This window comes from Glycine soja, chromosome 2, assembly GCF_004193775.1.
Source record: "Glycine soja cultivar W05 chromosome 2, ASM419377v2, whole genome shotgun sequence".
NCBI classification, from domain to species: Eukaryota; Viridiplantae; Streptophyta; class Magnoliopsida; order Fabales; family Fabaceae; genus Glycine; species Glycine soja.
The window spans coordinates 49,834,606-49,859,722 of NC_041003.1; the positions used below are offsets into that span (position 1 = coordinate 49,834,606).

The following is a 25,117-nucleotide window of genomic DNA, read 5'->3' on the forward strand; positions in this document are numbered from 1 at the left end:
AAATGCCAACTTAATCAATTTATTGACTTTTTTTTAATTGATCAATTCTAGAATTATAATACAATAATTTTTTAGTCATCACAATAAATTATTCTTAAAAATCGAGAACATTTTACATCCCTTATTTTTAACAACCATCACACTACTATCCGATATGCTTTTCTCCTTTATATATTCAACTCAGCAATACCAGTTCCTTTCAAGTAGCAAATTAAAAGATAAGATTCAACCTTTTATTCTTTTGTTTAGGGAGACATGGAACATGGAAATTCTTTCTTTCATCATGCTCAGTGCGAAAAATCAATCTCTGGTAAGTACACAAAAAAATACGAATTAGTTAGATTGTTTTTCGATTTTACTTCTCATATGTAATGTGTAAACATGATCTCGAATGCTATAGGAATATATCTATACCGGATTAGATAATTTTCTAAAATAGTTATCGTTTCATTTTTTATTCTTTTATTGTCAATTTCGGTAATTTTATATCTCTTATTCATTATTTTTTTTCTTCATTTTTTCCCTGAAGAATCTCTGGGCCACGACTGCTTATTCTGTGTGTAATATATTTTTCTTTTTCCGCTTATGCTATTGGAGTCGTTGATGGAAAAAGGGGGATATGCACACGTATTTTTTATTTTTCGAATGTTTGATACTGAACTTGAGAATTTTTTTTTTATGAAAAGAAAATACTATTTCTTTTTTTTTAAAAAATAAAATAAAGTAATCCTAACACTCACATTGTCTTTTTCTTTTTCTTTTTTTACTTTTATATTATGTATGATATTAAGAAATTCATAGATTGTTACATTTCAGATCGATCTCCCTTAACGTATATGTATGAATTTTTTTTTCTTTTGATTTTTTATCCTTTTCTTCTAACATTTTTCCTTTTTATATCTGGCCGAATGGTGATTTCTAATTAAAGTAATTAGCGAGCTAAAAAAAGGTAATATATTATTTTAGAAAAAAATAGAACAAACATTCGTAATTTTCGATTCTTCTCTTGGGTTTATGGTACGCCCCATTAGAAGGTAGAAAAAAGAAATTTGAAAGTGTAAAGCACGAGTTCCCTCAAGTGAGAGGTTTAAGACAGAATTTGCCACCTTGGATATGTTTATAGCATGTCAGGCTAAAGGGATATAGACAAATAAACAACGTGCATGGTACCATTTTTGCTTGTATGAGCTCAACTCTCTTGGGTTTATCTACAAAGCATCGTTGACTGGCGTTACATTCACACAAATTTATGCGGTTACATTCGCAGTCCTGAGAATTGAGATGGTGCATTTATATATCACATATATGTCTCTGAATGCACTACTCATCATAGTATATATGTATATACCTGCATAAACTTGTCCTCGTCCTCTTATTACATTTACATTATAATCATATCCTTGAACTTAAGTTTGGTGCGAGTCATCTTTTGTATTCGTTACACATGAGTTGTTTGCAAGTCTAGAATCTTATGGTTTTCTCTTGTTTGCACCAGGAAAATACATGAGCTACATAAATTACTCATGTCGAACTGTACGTTTTCCTAAAATATCATGATTTTTCTATTTTGATCTTCCCATTTTTAATTGAAAAAAGTGTTCATGCATGGTAAAGTTTGAACAATATCACATGCTTTTGCACCATGCATAACAACTTCTTTTCTTGGTGTTTTCTCAGCTGTGATCCCTCCCATAGTTCCAAACCCAACAATGGAGACAATTATGGGTGGTGATGGTTCTAGCAGCAGCAGTGTCAATGTTTACTGTGATCACCCAGTTGCTTGCTTTAATCGTGACAACTCCTTCGGGAATTGATGAGATGTATGTGGCAGAAGTACAACAATGATCAATGGTTATGGATTGCATTTTGTGGTTCAATATCTGGGCTATACATAAGAGACATACATGCTACAACATCCTCTTTTATATATTTTGTTTTTAGCTTTTCTGTCATTGTGTAAAAAAAAAAGTGTGCTGTTTTGTCATATTTAAAGTTGCCTAAAAAAAAGTTTCTAACTTTCTATTGAAAATAACTAAAGTATCTCAAGGTTAGAATCGAGAATATCCTTGGCTCATTTTTTTTTACGCAAACATATTACGAAGATCTCCATCAACCCTTGACAAATAAACTACATAAAAATGAACTTAATACTACACCTGACTCAAAATCTTAAAGGCATTAGGTTTCGCATTTAAATGTTGCTTAACTTATCAATTCCTATCTATATTGCAAGACTATTTCACTCATTTGTGATTCCAACAAATTTAGAGTGAGCAACTTCAATAATACTGTAGAGTATTTGCAATTCGATTACATAAATTATGCAATGTTTATTTATCTGCAAATTTACGACACAAATAATCTGTTTATTGAAAACTGGCTCAGATAGTGCAATGGCTCTTGCAAACACCCATGTCTACAGAATGTAATGGAAAACACTAGTAATCATTTATCATTTAAGTTCAAGTATAATTAATTATTGTTGCTCTCTGACATAATCAATCACTTCATCCGCAGTAAGGTATTTTATAGATAGTCCTCTTGCATGCAATCCCTGAAATTAGTGAAAAATACAAGAAAACTGAACGTCTCTCTTTTTAAAAATTATCGTCCTGTAACTCTTGAAAGTAAACAAGGTCCATAGCATTACCTTACTCTGGTTGAGCTGATTTGATTTGGAACAAGTTCATCCACAACTTTGATATTATCCTAAAAAATAGTGGAAAATTTACCTATGCATAAAAGATGAGTAGCAAAGCAATTCATTCTAATTCTTATTCATATCATAGCAAAACGCTAAGACAAAGTTTGGTCCCAGAAATTTTGTTTCATTACTGAATATTCGAAAAAATATATTTTATAGTTTATATAGTACTATATGAAGGTATCGTGGTTCAAGTATCCAAGTCATACAGGAAGGTCCAGGGTACACTTAATAAGTAGTATCTGACACATGTCAAACAAAATGTCAAGGTGGTGTTATTGCAGCACACGTCTCACACTCCCACACCTCAAGCAAGAGTGTCCATGGTTAAAAGCTAATCAGTAATCAAGGTTGAGAGGGAATTAATCAATTCTAACCAGTCACAACACGTGCGCTAGCACACACATATACAAACACAAAGGTAATAAATTTTAATCATTAAATTTAAAATTCCCGTGTTGATGGAACATCAACACACCTATGTATATGGGACATCACAGAAGGATTTCATCAGTTGGTCTGTAATTTGACCTTAATTTGGTCAAATACACATGCACAATAAATAGAAATTTAAAAATGTCCAAAATTCATAAGCCACATTTCATTTTAAAGGTTAATTTAGTTTTTTAGTCTTTTAATTTATTATTTAGGTTCAATTTAATCCTTTATTTTTTTTAATTTAATTTGGTCATCTAATTTTTAAAAGCAATTCGATTTGGTCCTCTAATGTTTTTTTAGTTCAATTTGATCTTCCAATTTTTAGAATTGATTCACTTTTTTGTAAAAACTATAAATTTTGTGACAGATTAAAATCATTTAGTGATGATTTTGAATCATCATAAAGTGTGATTTCTTATCGTTTATACTTAAAAACTGAATTAAATCGATTTAAAAATTAGAGGATCAAATTGAATAAAAAAAATTAGAAGATCCAATTAAATCTAAAAAATAAATTAGATGACCAAATAACTAATTTAACCCATTTTAAACACATATAGGAAAAATGACAAGCTTGAAATGTGATATACCTTATTCTCATTCAGAATTTCATCTTTAGATATAGTCTTCTCTACATCTTGTCCTTCTCTGCGAATGCAGACTACTCTATAATCTTTGCATATAGTTTTAACCTAAAGTACAATAAGTCAATAACAAAATTATAGTTCATTGTTTCCACAACCTATGGCAAACCAGTATTCATTAACATATGTGGAAATTCAATCTGTTTATCCACTAACCGTCCAATCCATCACGTATAAATCAACCAATCAATCTATTCAATTATAAAAATAAAACTTAATAGATTAGTTGAATTGGATCACCATTTGCTATTGGATAGACAATGAACCGTTTGTCTTTATGAGACAAATATTGGATTCTATGGTATTTGGGTGTAAGAATGTGTATAAATATTAAACTTTGTTTTAGAAAAATAAAATATAATGGATGGATTGGACCCTTTTTTTTTATGAAATAAGTTATGGATGGATTAGATTTTTGTAGTACATTTTTAATGGATCATAAATGGATTAATGATTATCCATTTCAATTCAAAAAATTTATCCAATTCATTAGTTTGAAACTCCTAATCTATATTCCACCCATGCCTTGTATCTATGTGGGGAGAAATAAGAATAGTTGACTCAATAAGCTTGTTAATTCTAACAATAAAAACATAAAATCAATATAATTCCTCTGACTTTGAATTCCACAACCATTTAAGGTTGGTTTACTAAAATTATTAGGTAGGACGAGGTTTTTTTTCCAAGAATCGTCAAATAACTCCATGTGAAACTAATCTATGATAAAAAAAAAAATTAGAATTTTTCATTATAGTACCTGGTCAGGAATCCAGAATCCAGGAATGCCAAAAGAATGAAGGAGATCAGAACCACAGAGAAGCATGACCTTAAGGGATTCTACACTAATCAATACAAAGCAAATTATTGTATTGTTACAACATTGTCAAAAACATGTATAGAAAGAAATGAAAATCTAGCACGGCCTTTTTATTTAATGAAGGGAAGGGAACTATTAATGCTCCTTTTAGACTAAATCACATTTAAGTCAAGGAACATATTATATATAAGATAGATGATAGATGACTTTTGAAGGCTTTAGCACCATACGGAACCAAATTGCTCATCCAATCATGCATCCATATAGCACTAAGAAATTCCCACAAAATACTAGAGTCAATTGACCACCTAATTCCAGAGACAGGAAAACATGTCCAAGCATTAAAATCCATATATTAATCATTTAAATCACAAAGTATTCCCAACACTGATTCACTGAATCCTTAGCACCACATTTTTTTAAAGCTCAGCAGTACGGATTAGCATTAATATGATTAGTATTTCATTCTTAAAAGAGATTAAGAGAGCCGGTGTCAATGTCACTTCTTCCTTTATTTTGAATTTTAAGATGGGGCAGGGGAGCAATTTGAAATGGCAACTAGAGTAATTTGATTTCATTGAAGGCTTGTTTGTTGAGCATACCTCTAGATACCAACCCTGACTCAAACAGAATTGTGGACTCTGGAGAGAACAGTTAAAATGCGTTGATATGTGCTCTGACTTGCCTGCAGCAGTTTATAGCCAGATAAAAATGCATAATATTAATAAAATAGGTTAGCCAGAGAGCCAAATATTTCTCACAACACACATGGCATCAAAGCACTGTCTCTCAAATTCAAATCTATGGATAATGAAACTTACTAACATGCACAGAAAATAGGATGACATGTAATCTAGCTGATAGAAAATTATGGATCAACCATTACAAAATCTGAAATTTTGCAGGCTAATTGACATAATTGAATTCGATGTTCAGCAGATATTAGGCCCTATATAAACATACAAGCAAAATACAATTAGACCAACATGTGGCAGTGAAACTAATAGCATCACTTGATTAATAAAAATCATAATTTCATGAATAGAATCATAGCGTTTGATCTCTTAGCTGAAAAAAAAAGTAAATTTACTGAGTTAAGTGTTCCAGTGTTTTCCACATGCCAAGCATATGTTTTACCTTATTTAATCATTTATTTTGCTAACAAGTTTTACAGACTCACATGTATGGATATAATATATGAAGAATCTTTTTCCATTTTTGCTTGACAACTTCATACCGTTTTCTTGTATGCATCATTCACAGGAGACAAGTAACCTCCAATTATGCAGTAGCCATTTGAATTCAACGCATCTCTTGCAAGCTCTAAGAATAACATCCACAAATTTTATTTTATTTTATTTTACAAAAAATCAGACTAGCAGAAAATAAATGAAATTAAAAATTAAGTTGCACATAATTCAAGAAATTAAGTTAATGAAATTCCATCAAGTAGTACTTGAAGTGAATTAGAGGGAATATTCAATATATACTCCCATTCACCTTCATTTATAAAGTAGAAACTCGTAGATCATAACTCAAGGAAGCTAACAATACAAGAAGATACACCGGTATGAATTGATCCCAGGCAAGCCCAACACTTTTGAACATCTACGTAGTATGTACAACATAGAATTTTCAATAACAAATCCAATTATATGTATATGGTTTTTATAGTTATAATATTAATTCAAGTAGACAAAGAAGCCTGTATTATTATATAATTTATAGTGAGTATATTTTACCAATGGTTAAGATATGGTTTGATCATAAAATGTCAAAACCACGGTAAATAGTAAAGTGATTATCATGTCATGCAACCATTGACTTTTTTGTCATCACATGATTTATGAGATCTAAATTTTTTCCCTTAATTATTCTAGACTCAACGGCAAAAAAAGAAAAGAACCAAATTGTTCAATAATCAATACCTTCAAGGATGAACTTGCATTCAAGATGTCATTTCTTTTTGTTAGAGGAGTAGAAGGAGTAAAAATTATTCAGATTTGAGTTTTATAAGCGCCAAAGCAGTATAGATGTCTCAGGGCAGTAGAATAACAATTCTCTACAAAGTAAACTTAAGGAAATGAAAAAAGAAAAAAGAAAAAAGAATCTGAGCTATAAACGCAACTGACCAAAAACATCCGTAAATGCATGAAGTGGGTGGATTAAAGCTACCAGTTGCCACCAGAATTACACATATCTTGCTGCTGTTTAATGGGATACAGAAAAAGAATGTCATAATTCACTCACAGTACAGACAGGAACATACTTTCTCGTGTTTCCAGGGGAGGGTTCATTATTAATCAAATCGGTGGCAGTGGAACATCCATGACCTGAAACCATTAAAATACAAAATAACTTGCTTTTTCATCGATTGATTGAACTTGGAGGCTCCTCCGGCGACGGCCTCGCCTTCTTCCTCTTCCTCTCCCTCTCCTTCGTCGCCGTCGAGTTCGATGCCCGCCTCGACCTCAAGAGCGGCAACACCATCACTGCATGGATCGACTACAACACCGAACACACATTGCTCAACGTTTTCTTGAGCTATTCACGTACTAGTTCTTCTAAATCAAAACCCCTCGAACCACCGACCTTCACCAAATCCAAACATGGGCTTCACTCTGAAGGGAAAGTGATTGAGGCAGCTGATAAGAGGTTGAATGGGGAGTTTGAGGAGGAGGAGATGAGGTTGAGCTGTGTTGCTAATCCTGATAGTGCTGAGAGACCCTCCATGAGAAGAGTGCTGCAGATTCTCAACAATGTGGCTGCACCACTTGTTGTGCTGAAAGTGAAGCCAACACTCACCTTCTCTTCTGACCTGCCTCTGCTTCTCACTATTGAGGACATTGTTTCAGAGGCGGATGAAGAAGAGTTCGGTACCAGCAGCCAGTCTATGTGCGAGATCAAAATTCACTAATCAACTGAACTTATTCCTTTCATTCTTTTAATTGTTTCTGGTGATCACTTCTAATGCTACTCTACCATTCTATGGTCTTAAAAACTAGGAACTCATGCATTATGCATATTGGTCGTTCATTCACAGAGCTAATCCACCGAATTTCATGTTCAACTTCAACGCACAACAGAGGAAGCTTATTCTTTTGTTTTGGTCATAGTTCTAAATGACACGAACCGTGTTTTTTCATGTTATGGTGTTTGCGATTTTTGAAGTGTACAAAATGAGGAAAGTAGAAATTTGGCATAGATGTTTGTACATTGCTGCTACTAACCAAGTAGGATAAAGGATGATCGGGTTTGTACAAAGTCTTGAGGTTTTACTGTTTTAGCAATCGTGCTGTAGTAGAGTAATGCTTCATTTCAGAAATTGCAATCAGAGCCCTGCTAATAATATGGGCCCTTGGCATCATTCTGTTGTAAAAAAAAAAAAAGAGTCCCCAATCATTATGCGCACGAAAATTGAACTGCGAAGTAGAACTCAGTCAGGAATGAATGTGAACATGGGTGGGGGATTTCAAAACAAAAGATGTTCATATACAGTTGCATAAGGGCTAAGTAGATAAAGTAACACTCAAAAGATATGAATGGTAGAATAACACATAACATACACAAGATGGAAATCTCAAATTCAATAAATTGTTATATGATCCTGAATTTGGGTCAGGAGCTTAGAAGGGGCCAGTCCACAATTGAACGTTCTTTGCCTTGTTGAGAGGATAAAAAAAAATGTTAGATGAACATCCAATATGATATTTGACACCCAGAGAAAGAAAAAAAAAATATAAGTATAATTGGATTAATAATGGGATAAGAAGAAAGAGATAAAAAAATTAAATGGTGTTGGAAGGGTGTTTAAAATGATGAAGTGTTTGTATATTATTATTAAAAAAATAATAAAGATGTGAAGGTAGAACATAATTAATTTTAGACTTAATTGTATTTTTTATTCCCAATATTTAAATTTTTAAGAAATTTTGTCCCTATCTTTTAAATTTGACACATTTTACCTCTAAACTTTTAAGAAATACTTGAATTTTATTTATTAATAAATATAAAAATTAGAGGTAAAATTTGTAAAAAAAAGAAGTTTGACATAAAATTTGACAAAAAAATAAAAAAATTAAATGTAAAATTTGTCAAAAAAAAATGGAAGAGATAAAAAGTATCATTATATTAGGAGTAAAATAACATAAAGTAATATTACAAATTTCTTAAAAGTTGAAGATAAAATACATTAAATTAATTTGTTGAGAATAAAATAAAAATAAAAATAAAAATTTGTGATAAAAAGTAGAATTAAGCATTGATCTTAACCTCTTCATTCTCTATATATATACGAGCCACCTCTGGCCAGTAAAATAAATAAATTAAAACTAAAGGAAATGCCACATCTAACGAGGAGCACACATCTTAGAGAAGAAATGAAGCCCATCTTTGCCTTGTTCGTAGTCTTGTCGCTTCTCCTGGTAAGCTTTTCAGTAGTAACTCATTTGTTTTAAAATTTGAACCATTGAGTTTGTGCTAATTATGGTTTATGAGTTTTCTATGTTATCTCTACTAATAAATAGGTTGCCAACATCAACTTAAGCCATGCAAGAAAAGACCTGGGGGATTATTGGAAGAAAATGATGAATGACCAACCCATGCCTGAAGCAATTAAAGATCTTATTCAAGATCAACAGGTACAAGATGCAACAGCAGATCATTTTATAAGGTACTTCGATATGAAGCCTAATATCATTTTGTATCACACCCATGTTGTGTCCAAGAAGCAGCAGCAGCAAAAAAGGCTTTTGACCACAAGTTTAAACCAGTCTCAAGGAACGGAAAGGCATGGTTGAACAAACCATAAAAAATGGTTGAAGGCTAAAGCTGTTAGAATTAATAATAAAAAGAAAATGAAAGTACGTATTAATCAAGCAATAAGGAGGTACTGTATTAAGCAAGTAAGATTGTGCAGTAATTAAGGTTGCTACTTTTAATTTCTCCCTATGGAATGAATCTCTTTATTAACTCCATGAGTTTCTTTAAAAACCTTCACTAGCATTTTAATATACATTTCTCTCTTTCTCAATTTTCACCACATTTTTTTTTTGTGGGGATCCTCTAAAATAAATTTATTTAGTAGGTTGCAGACTGACGTTACAATATATTTTTGTCAGCTTGAAAGTTATTATACGTATAAGCTGAATATATATATATATATATATATATATATATATATATATATATATATATATATATAACGTTCCCCTATTTGAACTGCATCTATAACAAGTTTCGATGTATACCTGTGTAGAAACGGCTCAATTGTATCCGTTTACATCTTGCATGTTATGCAACAATTTTGTCCTTCTCACGTATTTTGCGTGGCTATTTTGTGCGAACATATACTACCACAGTTTTCAAATGTTTATTTTTTTTAATGAGTTTTCAACTTCCTAATAAGTTAAGATTTAGCTATAAAAAAAATAAGTCAAGGTTTAACACTTTAAATGTTCCTTTAACAACCAGGAAAACCTTCACTGTTAAAGTTCCTCTTAAAACAAAAGCTTTTAGAAATCATTTTAATAAACTTTTAGTTTCCAAAATTGAAGTTGTGTAGCTGATGTAACTGTAGTCACATGCTATAATTAAAGAATTCATAAGTAACTGTGACAATGCATAAGAGATTCGGGTATAGGTTATTGGTTCAAACCTCGTATCAACTATAGTAAAATAAAATAAAATAATTCGATTAAATTATGATGATAAGTTACCTATATTAAAATGTATATAGCAAAAATAATAAATCCTCATATTCATCATTAAAAAATTCAACAACAATGGACAATATATCTTTATAGAAATTAGAAAATAATCCTATTTATATATACTGTATGATCGAGAGCTATATGCAATTTTTAAAATATTATCTAACAATAACCTGTTCTACTGGCTTTAGATGACTAAACCCTGCTACGCATTCTTTTTATGTATCCTCAAATTCTAGGGAACTACACCATCTGTAGGTATCATTTGGACTTGCCAATATGCAGTTTTGGCGTTTCAGTTTGATTTTTGCTCTGAATGTTCATATGTTCTAACTTGTGTGATTTTTTTTATATGTAATATTATATTGGTATAAAATATTTCCCAGTTTTATGATTGATTAATTTTATTGATAAACTTGACTATTCATTTTTAGTGAATTTTTTTTTAATTATATTTTTTTATTTATAAAATTTGAATATAAGATTTTACTTAAGGGACTTGAATCAATAATTTTGTTCTAACTTATGATTTTCAAGTTATAAATTAATTTGATGATAAAAATAAAAAAAAAATTAATTTTTTTACTGATAAAATATTAATAATTAATTACTGATATTTCTTGAAAAGAAAAATTGCGCGACTTTTGAGGAAAGAAAAAAGAGGAACATTTTCCATGACACGTTGCAGACATGCCCCAACTATCGGTATCTTAGTCATTTCCGTTATTGTCCATATGCATACCAATGCGTTTAATTATTTTGGAACAGCCAAATATAATTGCCGTCATGTTCTATTAGCTCATTTACAGCTTAATCTTCTAACTCACGTTCTATAGTTTGCACCAATATATTTTAATCTTGTGTGAAAGATTTGATGGGAAATTAAACAAAACTTAAATTCCTTACTCTAAATAGGGTATGTGTATAGTAATATATATATTTCTGGAGTAAATTAGTAAATTATAATAATTTTTTTTTAAAATACATCCAAGATGTAACTTATTAATTTACTCATTTCTAAAAAGTAAGTGAATATATGTTAGTAAATACACGCATATAAAATTTATTAACTTATATTTAATTTTTACAAGAAATAAATTAACAAGTTGTAACTATAATAAATTCCCTTAAAATATATTTAGGTGCAACTTATTCTTTTTAAAAAATAAGTGGATGTTAGCAAACCCCTCAAAATATTAATATAAGCATCATCAACATTAATAACAAATACTATAGTTTTGAAAAGTTTACCCGGCACAAGCAAAGTCTTATAAAAATATCCGTGACTTCTAAAAAAAAGAAAAATATGTTAAATAACTCCTCTATGGTGTTCTACATGAAAATAGAATAAGCACATTTTATTGAAGTTACCAATAACAATTTTCTATATGGTGTCTAAACTAATAATTAGCTATATATTGTAAGTGTTATCATGTGATTTGACAGATATAACAGTATTATCCTATTATTATTATAGGGTAAGAAATTATATAGACTAGACTTTGACAATTCATGTATGTGTTAACACTAAAAAAACATGACAAGATCAATTGAACTGTACACAATAAAGTAATTTTTATAAGTTTCGCCAAGGCTAATTAATTGACAGATACACCAGCATGTAACTTAAAAAAAATAAAAAGCTTTTACATCTTGTATGATGCAAAAGCTTTTTTTTTTTTACTTATCCTTCAGAAATAAAAGCCTTATAAAAACGATTGAATGACATGGATTCAACTTCAAAAAAAATTAAATTAATTTTTATAATATTACTTTTTTATAAATTATTATATATGATAAATTTGAACTAAATTAAACTTATTTATATCAATATTATTTCATTATTTGATCAATCCCTGTGTGTATATTGCGCGTGGAAATCAACAATGTATTCGTTACATTTCTATTAACTAATGAAATTTTGAAATAAGAGAATTAGTTAATTTAAAAATTGAAAACTTATGAAACCTAAATACATGTAATTAAATTAAAAAGAGAGAAAAATTATACTGTACATGCACAAATTAAATATAAAAACTAAAAGTATAATTAACTCTATAAATTCCACTAGTGAGTTTCATTGTTAAAACTAAAAAGAAAAGGGCTCCTTTGATGGTTGATTATTTGGTTCTTCTCACATTTTCACCATCGTGTATATATTCACAAATCATCACAATCATTTCACTCAGATGATTAGCAACAAAATATGAGTGTACTGACAAAGGAAAATGAGTAAGTAAACAATTTTTTATTATTGAATGTGTTCCTATTTTTTCCCCATTACAAAATAATTGTTCTTGGAAATATCTAGGAAAGGAAAGGAGAAACAGTTGAGGCATCATTTATTTCTTTTTTCAACTCTGCATTTTGTATTCAGAAATGTTATTTGATCACCATTTCCTCCCAAATTTTAACAGCAGAAAACTACCATGGAATACTTATATAGTTTAACATCAATTCTCAGTTATGACTTTTATGTATGACAATTTTATATTTTATAAAAACTTGAGTTTAATATATATGCGTACAATATTAGCGTAAAAGTCTGATAAAAAGCGTAAAAGTCTGATAAAAAATATTAGTGTAAAAGTTTTGTTAGATTACTACCATCAACCAATAAAAATATGGTGATCGAATATGAATCATCTTATAAGAAAAATCATTATTGGTGTGAATTTTAAAACATTATTATAAAAGTTAGCAATGATTATCATATAAGATGATTATATGATAATTTTTACACTTGTAATACATCCCATTAAACTCTAAAAATATCCTTAATATTATTATTTTTTAGATAATTATTATAAAACTCAACAAATATAAAATTGAGTTTATTAATATCCTATCCATTTTATTTCTATTTTCCTTAATTTGAATTCTGATTTATTTGATTTTTTAAGAAAATTAAAGATCATACATATATGACAGTGATGTGAAGGACCATTTCGATTTATCCACTCTTATGCCCATCGAATTAGACATACCATTTCAATATTTTTGAAAACGACATTATTTATAACCAATTCAACTTGAGGCAAGGAAAAGCTTCACATACCTTGAATGGTAATAAGACAATGCTGCTGTATGTACACGTCTACTTTGGCTGGAAAGAAAAGGCATGTGAATGTGATGATGACAGAGGAAGAGAGAGCACACTCCCAACAAAGGCAAAGACTCCTTTAACCATTCCCGGGTTGTGCTCTCTCTCTTCTGTCAACATGAGATATCTCATCACTCATCACCATACATTCACAACCACGAATAAAACCCTCAAGACATGCATTTCCACTCTTGATCAAGATTACCTTGTCCATTATGAACAACAACACCATCATGTATTTGGATGAGACCATACATATATATTGATATCATGATATGGCATATTGTGGTGGACCTTTCGTGTATCAAAACAAGCATATTTCTATTCCTTTTCTTTTTCCTACTCTATTCTTGGTTTAAATATGATATTATATTTATAATTAATTAAATTACATTAAGGAATTTCTTTTTACAAACCTGGAGTATCCTCTACCTGAAAATCAGAGACTAATATTTTGAAGTATTAAAATTTATTTAAGATATTAAATTCTTTTAACAAATATTTTTTTATACTAGATATAGAAATTGAACCAATGCACATACTAAAGAAACATGTTTATCTCTCAACCATATATTAACTAAGGAGTTTCTATCTAAACAAAATTGATTTCACTTAAATTTTCTTCTTCTTTATATATATCCTCTACAACTTTTAGTTATGATGTGAGACTAATTCATTTTAACACATAATTAGTCAAGTTTGAAATAATACTAAAACTGAGAAAATAGTCCAAGCCCTAATCCTGGGAAATAATAGCCCTAAAACTGAGAAAATAATACTAAAACTTCAAGATAGATAGATAAAATCTTTTCATTTCTTGGAACAGATCATAATCAAGTGGCAGTGATGAGTTTTTCAGAAAATTGCTTGATCTCTGAAATTAAATTCATGTTTTACTTTTATGCCGTCGTCTATATATTAATTTCTTCAAAATATCAATCGATCTTAGATCTTAGGTCTTATTTGCCAAAGGATATATTGGGGGGGGGGGGGGGGGGGGGGGTAGTCTTCGCTTAATGTAACACATATATATCTATGATGCTGATTAGAAATATATTGAATGAGCTAGTGTACGTGTATATATACTATATTCTTTAGAAATGAGATGGGAGTGGGGTGATATGCACACAGATTATTAGTACATGATGTTGTATAAATCTCATCCACATGAGTTAACAATTAAGCATGAATAATTCACCTCCATATATATATATATATACTGATCCTTTTCTTTCTTCCCAAGTCAGCCTCGCCAATTAAAGCTTCTCACCTTCGTTACACCGTATAGTAAGAATATAATTAAAGGGCCACCAGAGGAAAGAAACTGGTCGATTAGATAGTGAAAAAGCATTAGAATCGAAGAATAATGGAGTTATGGAGAGCCAGGAGAGGGAAGATGAAGACAGTTTTTGGCACCTGAAGAAGATGAAGGCTTGAGAATGAGGAGAGAAAAACGTATCAAACAAAAGCTCTATGAAAGCTGAATATGTCACACCATGGAAGATAGCGGTTCTTATAAAACATCAACCTCATGGAATTTAACAGATCGTACGGTGTATATATGCCTATATGGTTTAGCTAACCTGCTCAGGGATTAGTCAAATAAATGTAGTGATATGTTCTTAGGCATATGAATAACTAAGTAACTAATTAAAAATGATGGCTAATTGATTTATTTCAATTTTAAAAAAGAAAAATAATTATTGTTTAGTTAACCTTAAATCACTAGGATTTAAATTCTAAATCACTTTATTAAAAGATATAAGTGGTTTTGTCAATCGTTATTGATATATAAAATTAATCATTTTTATGTACATGCCATGTTAAGCTTAATTTATATTTTGTTCAGTATTAATTCTTAAATACATCTTTTAAAAATCAATCAAAATTATTTATTTTTTATTAATCAAGCACAAATATGAAGTCTCTTTTTACTTCCTTTCATATATATGTAAAGTAATCAAAACCCATATTTCTTTAAAAAAATATTATAAAAAGAATATGTTCAATTAAAAATATTTTTACTAGGAGGTCAATTAAAAAGTAAATTTATTTTATTTTGATTGGTTTGTGTACCCTATGGTCATTTAAAGGTCAGCAGACATATGAACTCAACATGCAACTGACCTTTACCTATTTTAGATGAGATTTTGACACGATCAAGCTTATTATTTTATTCTATTCTATTATATCTTATTATGCCTTATCATATCTTGAACATATGTAGCAAACCTTAACCATATCTTGGCTATATCTCATCATACTTTATCTCTAAGATTAGGGAATAAGATATGATAAAATCATATTTTGAGAAACTTCAACTACATTAGAATACATTTTCATACTCTGGTAGACAACCTTCAACTCCAACCCTAGAGGAACCTATATATACCAAAACAATTTGATTTTGTTTTGAATCATCCCAAGTGAATATAAAAGACATAGTTCAAGAATTTTGGCCTAAAATATGGCGAAACAGATCCAAACTGAAGTAAAAACTAAAGTATGAAGCACAGTAATTAAGCCAACTCGTTAGAGTTTAGAATTTACTTTAAAAGATTAACTGACTTCAATTTTGATATACGCCATTTTTGGTTAGTTTGGTAAGTACGATGATGTGTTATAATTAATAAATAATTTTATTTTTTAAATATGTAGTCACTTAAAGTACGTACCAAAAAAAAATATCTGTTAAGATACACACGTAATTAGTAAGTGGTAATTACACTTTATATAAGTTATGTAAATGCTTTTTATATCAAAAAAAGTAGAAGAAAAAGTTATGTACAGCTTTGTAGGATACAATTTTCAGGATCAGCATAGGTAAATTTCAGTTTCTCATAGTATTTTTGATTTTGTTCTTAAGAATATAAAATAGTACATATAATATAGTAAATTTTACGCTGCCATCTGAACCCCACAGGAGGACCCAGTAAAACAATTGCTCAGTAAATAACAAGTAATTGTCAGTTATAAGGATCGTCCAACAAGTTTTTAGAGACTCATATAATCCCTCTAGGGTAAATCGATTGAACACATCATAGCCGAAAGGGTTGATTTGTGACAGTGAAGTTTTGTGCGAAAATGTCAGAGACCTGGAGAAGGTTTGTAGTGTTCGACCAGAACTGTGTCGTGTTGCGTTTGAGCCGCGGATTATTTTATTTAAATGGCTAGAACCAAAGAACTACTTCGTTGAATAAGATCTTAGGTAGCATTTTGCATGTAAATAAAATGAGTTTAATTTTCATAACATAACATTGCATAGATTTTTATATTGGTAAATGGTAACTACTTAAAGATTATTTGATGCATAACTTTTAAAATAATTACATATAAAAATTAACACACTTACAATACATATGATATGTGAATGCATAATAATATATAAAAATTTGCATTATCAGAACATTCTAATTAAATTCATAAAATATAATGAAATTTTTTATCTTTTACTTTATCTATTACCATACCACCCCCCTTATGGACCTGCCTTCGTGTTTTGGCGTTTGAAATTAATGTCAGGGACCAGACCAGGGTGTTTGTCTGTGTAGGCTTGTTTGTTCTCACTTGTGACTTCTGAGCAGAGTAAAGCAGAGAGGATAACAGTTTACATGACACGTTCTAGACATGCACAACAATTAGTACCTTGCGTATCTAGTTATAGCCTATGCATTCGTAGAAACCAAATGTACATGCAACCACGGTTATCTGTTGCTTTCTTCTTATCTTCATCTTCTATGGAAACACACATAACTAGCATCGATACCATTTCTCTAAAAAGGTGCTAATATAAGTGAGAAAGCCCAACACAGTTTGCAGATAATTATGTTTGTTTCTTTAGCTGCATATGTAGAGGAGACTTTGTGCATTGGAAACTTAATCTCATCACTTCCGACTACGAAAATAATTTTATAAAAAACTCTGGTGCAAAAAATATTTTTTTTAAAAAAAATACATTAGAAGCTAATCCCAGGATTAAAGGTCCAATCTAGTATTCAATTGACTAGTATTACAACAGGGTTCACTGGCACTATCGATTTATTGCTCTCAGTTACTTAGAACTAATTTCTAATAATTTAATATCACTTCCATTATATAAAGTACGCAGGAAGGTCCAAAGTAACCAGAAACGAATGCTTGAAGATTTACATTCCTGTTTAATATCATATACTAAAAAAGCCAAGACAAAAACGAAAGTAAGGACTCTGCCAAACGATACCCCAACGGTGAGAAATGCATGTTATGCCCAAGTAAACATGTTTTTTTAAACCTTAACAGAATATATATATTTTTTTTTCCCACAATAGCATATCATTTCTAACTTGCATTCATAACCAGCCTTTGCCGTGCAACTTCTTGTATAGACAACTACAGACTAAGATCAGCTATTAACTCTCAAATTCAAGGTCCTAGAATTTCCATTCATCTAATCGTCATAGACAAACTGTAGCAATATGTTTCTATATTCCTATTCAACATTTGCAACCAGTAACATCAATGATCGTGTATTGTAATTAGCAGCATAACAGTAAAAAACAGCATTCCCCTGTAAACAGCTACTGAACATTACACTTAAAAGGAATTTCTTGAAGCTGCATCAGAATATGTATTAAGTTGGAGAAATCTTAGAAGCTTGGACATTCCATTCGGAACTTTACAGTTTAATCTACTCGAATCTTTGCTTATTATAATGTCATCATTTCATCATCCTTCCAAAGTTCCTGGGGAAATAGAACTTGCTGACAATCTCATATAAATCTTTTCTATGGAGAGTAATCAGAATGTCTGCTCTGTAAGTGCAGTATCTCACGGAGGGTTAATGCTTGATTTCAAAGCATGATGAATTGGAGAGACGAACCAGAATAGCCGCATGCAACTCATAAGCAGCCTCTTCATTTTTCATTGAATTTGAATGTCACGTAATTGGGGATAGAGCCACAGAGAATTCCTTCCCGGAAATTCATTCTATAAATCACGTACTAAACGAGCTGCAAAGGAGCCATCTAGTGAATGTTTAACTGGGTTGGAGAAAAAGAAACCACTGCTTGTCACAAAATCAGGAGGAACATATCTGTCTACTGGATCAATGTGGAAATCCTGAAATTCAGAGAATAATAAATTAGCACTTGAAAAATGAAACTGGAAACCAGAGTACTGAACTCCAAAGAGAATAATATACATGCTGCTCCTGGTAAATCCATACTGTTATATGTCAAAATAGACAATCAGATGAGAGTAATCATTACATGAAAAGCATTTGACTTTCCATACTTAAATTAAAACTCCCGGTAACCTCATGCTATTCAACAAATTCCTGGTAATATAAATAGCATTTAATTTCTCTAAAGCAGCCCATCACCAAGCTTAAAAGGAGGATTTGGAACTTAAAACAGCTGGCATAGAAGATATGTCCGATGAACCCAGATACACATGTAACTTGCATAATAAATATTCAACAAAAGGTAATTTAAAGTAGTACAATTTACCAAGGACAAGTGTATTTAAAACCAAAAAACAGAATATTTGAATAAGATTGGTGAATAGTTTTTTTTTTTTTTCTGCAAAGATTGGTGAATAGTGATATTGCTTACCGAATGTCTTGCAAGAAATGCCACTACCCTGTCGCCATTCTCTTCAGGATCTATGGAGCATGTACTGTAAACTAATACTCCCCCAGGTTTTACCAATCTGCATGTGCAGAAAAAAAAATCCATCAGGTGAAAACAATGTGTCATAGATTAGTTTCAACTACTTCTACAGAACTTATTTTAAAATTAGGATACTCAAGTTATCATCTAAGCATGCAACAAGGCTTGATTCATTACATGATTAGCAACCAGCATGTGAAGCTTTTTATCACTTCACTCAATAAATTCACTGAACTAAAAATAATGCACACAAACAGAGGTACATCAAAGAGAATTTCTGGCATTTACTTGGATGCTGCATCCAGGAGCTCATCCTGTAATTCCTTCAGTTGTTCCATATCCTCCAGATTCTTGTTCCAACGCAAGTCCGCTCTCTTCAAAAGCCAAGGAATAAAAGCAGATTAACAAACAAGAAAAGGGGAATACACTGAATAATTTTGCGAAAACAATGACAATGAGTAAACATATTTAGCCCTATCACCTTGGAAAGAACACCAAGTCCAGAGCATGGAGCGTCCAACAAAACTTTGTTACTCTTAAGCTGTCCACTATCCTGGGAAATGCAAAGGAAAACCAATAAGAAATAATTAAATAAGCAATTTCCTAGTTAACACTGCAAGGACAAAATTACATACAGGTAATGTACGAAGATCAGCATGGATGGCAGTAATGACACCATCCACTTGGTGCAACTTTGCTGTCTCTTTAAGAATTCTCAACCTACCACTATTTACATCAATTGCAAATACCTTACCTGAAAACACAAGTTTTTTCCTTTAAATTGGCTGAATGGTAAACTTAAAAAACAAGAAACTAGTATACCAACACATCACTAAGTACATTGCAGAGCAAAACACACTGTCTGATAGCTTGAATGAAGATCTAAGGAGATTATTATCTCCAATAGAGAACATTTTTTTTGGTGAGCTATTATGGGTTGAGAATTGAGGAGAGGAAGGAATCTGAAACTATGTTCACATTTCACAAAGCTACTAATTCCAAATCCCAGGGTCAAAGAGATAATTCACTAAAACTAACTAGAAGTCTCTGGGGTGAATTTCTTTCTCGGAAGAAAAAGAAAATTAAGGAAACATTTATTATAACTTCTAAAGAAATTGAAATCCAATATGATTTTAATAAATTCTTAGACAAATTGATACCTTGGCCACTTAAATGAGAGGCCATGTAGAGGGTCTTTCCACCAGGAGCAGCACAACAATCAATGATAGTTTCACCAGGTTGAGGATCCACAACAGAAACTACCAGACCTGCAATCAAGGATGTGTGACACACTGTACAAGAATATAACCATGTAATATAAAAATTTCTTTTAATTAAAAAAAAAAAAAAACTAAGACTGGTTGAAATCTATACTTCAACTAGCATATTGGGTAAAATAGCATTTATGCAAGATGCAAGGCCTTTGGCCATATGTCTGCTTTCTAAAGGTTGCTTGGCAAATGACCTAAATAATCCTACTTAGTGACTCATATTCCATCAAGCAGAAGAGAATCGTAGAAAGAAACTTCAGTCCTACTAATACATTAAGATAAATGCATAAAAATAATGCATTATTCCTTCTTTTTTTTAACTGCAATAATGCATTATTCCTGGTGGGTCATCTTAGCAAAGCAGAGGCCAGTGTTCAAAGTAAAATACAAAAGAAGGGAAACGAAACTTTAGATATTACAGCCTTATAGGCATCCCTTCTATGAGAAAAGATGACAAGTTGACCTGCACTCTCATCCTGAACTGAACATAAACCCTTTTTGAGAAGACCAGCTTGAATAATAATCTGAAATATGAGACTATAAATAGTAAACATGAGAAAGTCATGCTTAGTTCATAACAGATTATAACAGCAAAACAAATATAACTTCATTGCCTCCCATGTGAAAAATATAAAGCATAAAATAAAAGGAAAAGATACACCCACAGTAGGTCAGTAGCTGGCTAAAGCCCAATTTCACACTATTGATATCGAACCTATTAGCTATTACACATGGTAGGAAATATGTTTAGTTAGTCCCCAAAACTTTTCTCCTCTAATCAGTGTTTGACTCAAAAAATCATTATACAAGTTAGAAAATTCACATATGAAAGCATCCTTGTAATCAACCCTTTGTCTCACTATCATACCTGCAACCCAGTTTTGATACGAACAAATTCATCCAAATGCGGTGAAAGTTTGTGTGGGACCTGATATTTAATAAGAAATACTAAAATCTGTCAGGAAGACAAAGATGAGACAGAGAGCAAGAGATAAAATACAATTATAATATGTGAATGTAACATGAACTTCTGCTCAAACCTGTACAGAAAGAGAGGATTTCATTCAAAACAAAATAGCAGGAATTTCTAAAGTTCAAAACAATATTAAAATAATAATAATAAAATAATAAAATAAAAAAGATAGTGTTATAAGCAGAAGTAAATGCCACATTCAATCATGAGTAGTAGCACCTTCAATGCATTAAGCTGTGTCACAAGGTCATCTCTTGAAAAACCTCTTGCACGGTTTGCTCTGAAATTAGCATAAATATATAGCCTGAGTTCTTTATTGTCTTTTTTACATGCTACTCTGGGTGGAGCACAGAAAAATGGAAGAAATATTCACTAGCCTTAAGCTGAAACTGGGTTCACTGTTGTTCCATATCATCAATTTAATGGCTTCTTCCTGGCCAAGATACTTTGTCCATCTCCTTACCATCCACTACAAAGAAGCAATAAGAAAGTGTTTCAATTAAGTTTTGCTTTCCTTATTCTGGTGATAGCAAGTTTAGTGAATTGCAAAATTTCTTCTGTTAATCTTTACATTGTTAGTTTGATTAAAAAAGTATTTTTCTGCTGGACGCTAAATTATCCATTTTACACTGGTCCTCTGCCTGTCCTTTCCATTGGCACCTTGAGTGAGTAGTAGTACTGGAGTAATATATCCCTTCTAAACTTTCATTTATAAACAAAAATAATATAAAACTAACATAGCTATGAATCCAAAAAAGGTAAATAAAATTTGTTGATAAGAATTAGTAAAGACAAAAGAAAAACAATTAGCAATAGTATAAGTAGTTTGTTAATTAGTTAGAGGGGTTAACTAGATATAGGAGGATGTAAGGGAAGGGGGTCATTCTGAGTTGTATCAATTGTAAATTAAGAATTAGCTCTGTGGGAAAGGGGAAAACCTTGGAGGAGAGATTTATCTCCTTTGTTTTGTTCAATTCATTCAATCAATAAGTTTTTTCTTTTCTTTTCCCCAATTCCATTCTGGGTTTGTAACATTCATCGTCACAACTAACAAATTTTGTTAGACCAAAATCTTCTGATAATCAACTATTGACTTTAACTATTTGGAACATGAAGCAAGACTAGACCTATCAGTTGTGGAACACTCTTAAACCCCTTCTTGTATAAAACAACCCAGAAAACACCATTCAAAATGAGATACATTGGATTTTATTGCAGTGTATCTGAAATATAACCTTCCACCTTCAAAATAAAAAATTTCAGCTTTTCAATGTTAGCCTATCAAGTAGGTTGTGATAACAACCACACCATATTAAGAAAATAGTGCTAGCATAGCATTTTAGGCATGCTAGAGATTGCTAGAAAATGAGTACAAACTATGTATTAAGCATATAGCTTTAATTCTTCTTTGTTGAAATTTTTGTTTAGATCCATTTTGCACATCTTATGCTTATATAATACCCATACTTTACTGGTACGGATGCTGACCACAAAAAAAAGAAGCTTTTATGCTTATCTGCCTCTGATGCAGTGATTCTTAATTCTAAATTACCCTGAATTAGAATAATGATAGAAAAAGTGACAGCAGTCAGACACTCACAACTGGATGTGAGTACAGAGTTGCCAAAGCACGTGCTTGAGCACGGTCATCACCCTCCACTTTGGGCAAAGGAAGACTTTCCTTCTCCTGCAAACCAAACATCAATGGATTTGATAAATTCTTCACGAGTTCCCACTCTCACAGTTAAGACATGCAATCTGCAAAGAATAAAACCTTCAGCACAACTAGCTTTCGGAGAATTCCATTGACCATGTTGCCAGCCCCAGGTCTGAGAGCAAATTTAGCAAGCTTCACGTTCTGCATTTCATACATCAGATTGGCATAACGATGAAGTGAAGGTTAGACTATAGTGTATATATTATATTCAACCAAAGCCTCAAAATTTACCAATCAAACTTGCAATAACATGACATCAGATTTTATTCTTAAGAACAATTCTTCAGAAAAAAAAAAGAAATATAGGTTGAATTTCACAACAATAATCACACACAAGCTTAAAATATATCTCTACCAGCAGACAACATTAAAAAAATTTAAATTCAACAAATAAAAATCCTTTGCAACTATAAATTTAATTCACATCCCATTATTGAAATTATGCTCTTTACTATATATGCTCAAGCTTCAAGATATGTGAACCCAATCTATTCATCTACAAAACAAGAAATATGCATACATATATCATATATACATACACACACACACACACACACACACACACATATATATATAGGTCAAAAAAATACCTCATCAACGACAGCATAAGGTGGCATATCTAATTTGACAATCTCATAGAAGCCAATTCGTAGAATCTGAAACAAAGTACTAAGATCAGTAATAGCATGTCCAAACAATATAAGGACTCAAAGACCTATGAATTGTTATATAAAAAAAGACCAATGAATATATGGTTACACCCTATATCTTTATTTCAAAAGGTTCAACTACAAAATCTTTCTTCGCTTGCAAAACTAAATTAGAGTGACATGTAAAAAACTTCTTGTCTTCTCCTTCTGTTTGTTTCTCTATATGAAGTATTTACTTAGTCAACGACTCATGCAAATATACTCAAAAGTTTAGAGACCAAAATCACCTGTAAGAGAAGAGGTTCCATGCTAGATATATCTTTATCATGACATAGTGAACTGATAAGATGATCAAGATATCTTCTCCAGCGAATCGTACCCCCAACAATGTCTGTGACCTATGTAATTGTAGTATAAAACAAGAACAGAATCAATAAATTTGTTCATGAATTCTGACCAAAGCAGCCATTTTTTAAAGTTATTTGATGTAAAAGAGAACATCTAAACATATAATAATAATAATAATAATAATAATAATAATAATAAATAAATAAATAAAACATTTTGTAATATATGTTGTGAAGCAGAGCCGAAAGTGATAACTAAACTAAACTAAAGTAACTAACCAATCTAAGATCATGGTGATTCAATTCCCGAGTGCGAAAGCCAAGCGTTCTTTGAACATATCCCATCTCGTTTTCACCAGAACCTTTCCCTTTCTCGTTGAGAAGGTCAGCAAAAGCACCACCAAGCTCAATCCGCATCAATCTCACCGCTGACACTGCAACATCAACAAAATCAAACCAATTAATGACAAACCACACCTTCTTTCAAAGGATGATGAGGGAGAAAGTGGATGTACCAGCTCTGTGAGGAGAAACCTCTGAATTCAGCTTCTGGGTTTTCAGCAAACGATTGCCACCGCCTGAAAGTTTCATTTTTTATTTTAGTTTTTTGGTGATAGTGAAGGAAGCATCAATAAAGTAGTAGCATTGTAGCAGGAAATGAAGAAGCATTAGCATGGTTTGTTGTTACCTTTGGCAGTGCTGGGAATGGATATGTTGGTGCTGCAGGTTCTATGGGGAAGCTTCAATGGCTTCGAGGGAGAAGAAGAAGAAGAAGAAGATGCAGTTTTCTGGGGTTCTGCGGGGAAAGGTAAACCCATGTACAGCACCCGCGCCATGCTTAGATTCTTAGCAGTTTGTTTGGCTTTGCTCTTTGGATAATAAAGGTTATTTTTTTCTTTTTAAAAATAAAGGCTGATTGACCATTTTGACCTCTAATGCTGTGTTCTATTTGGTAGAGGGGAAGGAGAAAGAAATGAAAGTGATTATCATACCTGTTGTAATCTATTTTAATTTAAACAAATTTCTCTTATTTTTATACTTTTGATTTCCATCTGAATCTAACAACATGTAATCCATTCTATAAGATCAAAATT

General features: G+C 31.3%; 2 protein-coding genes, 1 long non-coding RNA gene and 1 pseudogene across 3 annotated transcripts; 1 reads left to right on the forward strand and 3 right to left on the reverse strand.

Annotated features, from left to right (window-relative positions):
• Positions 1 to 2,261: 2,261 nt before the first annotated feature.
• Positions 2,262 to 5,939, reverse strand: LOC114377078 (annotated as a pseudogene).
• A 666-nt stretch (positions 5,940 to 6,605) lies between these two features.
• Positions 6,606 to 14,954, reverse strand: LOC114403196. Its single transcript, XR_003664611.1, has 2 exons — positions 13,373 to 14,954; positions 6,606 to 7,972 (listed from the first exon to the last, which is right to left on the reverse strand). It is a non-coding gene; the product is annotated as an uncharacterized LOC114403196 (long non-coding RNA).
• Positions 8,897 to 9,595, forward strand: LOC114403187. Its single transcript, XM_028365984.1, has 2 exons — positions 8,897 to 9,027; positions 9,130 to 9,595. Exons 1-2 carry the CDS (start codon positions 8,944 to 8,946, stop codon positions 9,400 to 9,402), a joined length of 357 nt encoding a protein of 118 aa, XP_028221785.1. The 5' UTR covers positions 8,897 to 8,943; the 3' UTR covers positions 9,403 to 9,595.
• Positions 14,955 to 17,798: 2,844 nt separating the features above from the next.
• Positions 17,799 to 24,895, reverse strand: LOC114403201 (probable ribosomal RNA small subunit methyltransferase B). Its single transcript, XM_028366003.1, has 17 exons — positions 24,712 to 24,895; positions 24,539 to 24,601; positions 24,303 to 24,457; positions 23,964 to 24,074; positions 23,617 to 23,682; positions 23,084 to 23,167; positions 22,910 to 22,996; positions 21,687 to 21,778; positions 21,529 to 21,589; positions 21,205 to 21,264; positions 20,800 to 20,860; positions 20,226 to 20,333; positions 19,701 to 19,819; positions 19,547 to 19,618; positions 19,354 to 19,439; positions 19,009 to 19,105; positions 17,799 to 18,514 (listed from the first exon to the last, which is right to left on the reverse strand). Exons 1-17 carry the CDS (start codon positions 24,857 to 24,859, stop codon positions 18,383 to 18,385), a joined length of 1,602 nt encoding a protein of 533 aa, XP_028221804.1. The 5' UTR covers positions 24,860 to 24,895; the 3' UTR covers positions 17,799 to 18,382.
• Between the last annotated feature and the right edge of the window lie 222 nt (positions 24,896 to 25,117).

Excerpts from the sequence above, each read along its gene's own strand:
- LOC114403187 (XM_028365984.1), top strand. The coding sequence starts at position 8,944 with ATGCCACATCTAACGAGGAGCACACATCTTAGAGAAGAAATGAAGCCC. Across the intron at positions 9,028-9,129 it reads TAGTCTTGTCGCTTCTCCTG|GTTGCCAACATCAACTTAAG; the intron begins GTAAGCTTTTCA and ends ACTAATAAATAG.
- LOC114403201 (XM_028366003.1), bottom strand. The coding sequence starts at position 24,859 with ATGGCGCGGGTGCTGTACATGGGTTTACCTTTCCCCGCAGAACCCCAG. Across the intron at positions 24,458-24,538 it reads GGTTTCTCCTCACAGAGCTG|TGTCAGCGGTGAGATTGATG; the intron begins GTACATCCACTT and ends TTGATGTTGCAG. Across the intron at positions 21,265-21,528 it reads CACAGCTTAATGCATTGAAG|GTCCCACACAAACTTTCACC; the intron begins GTGCTACTACTC and ends ATTAAATATCAG.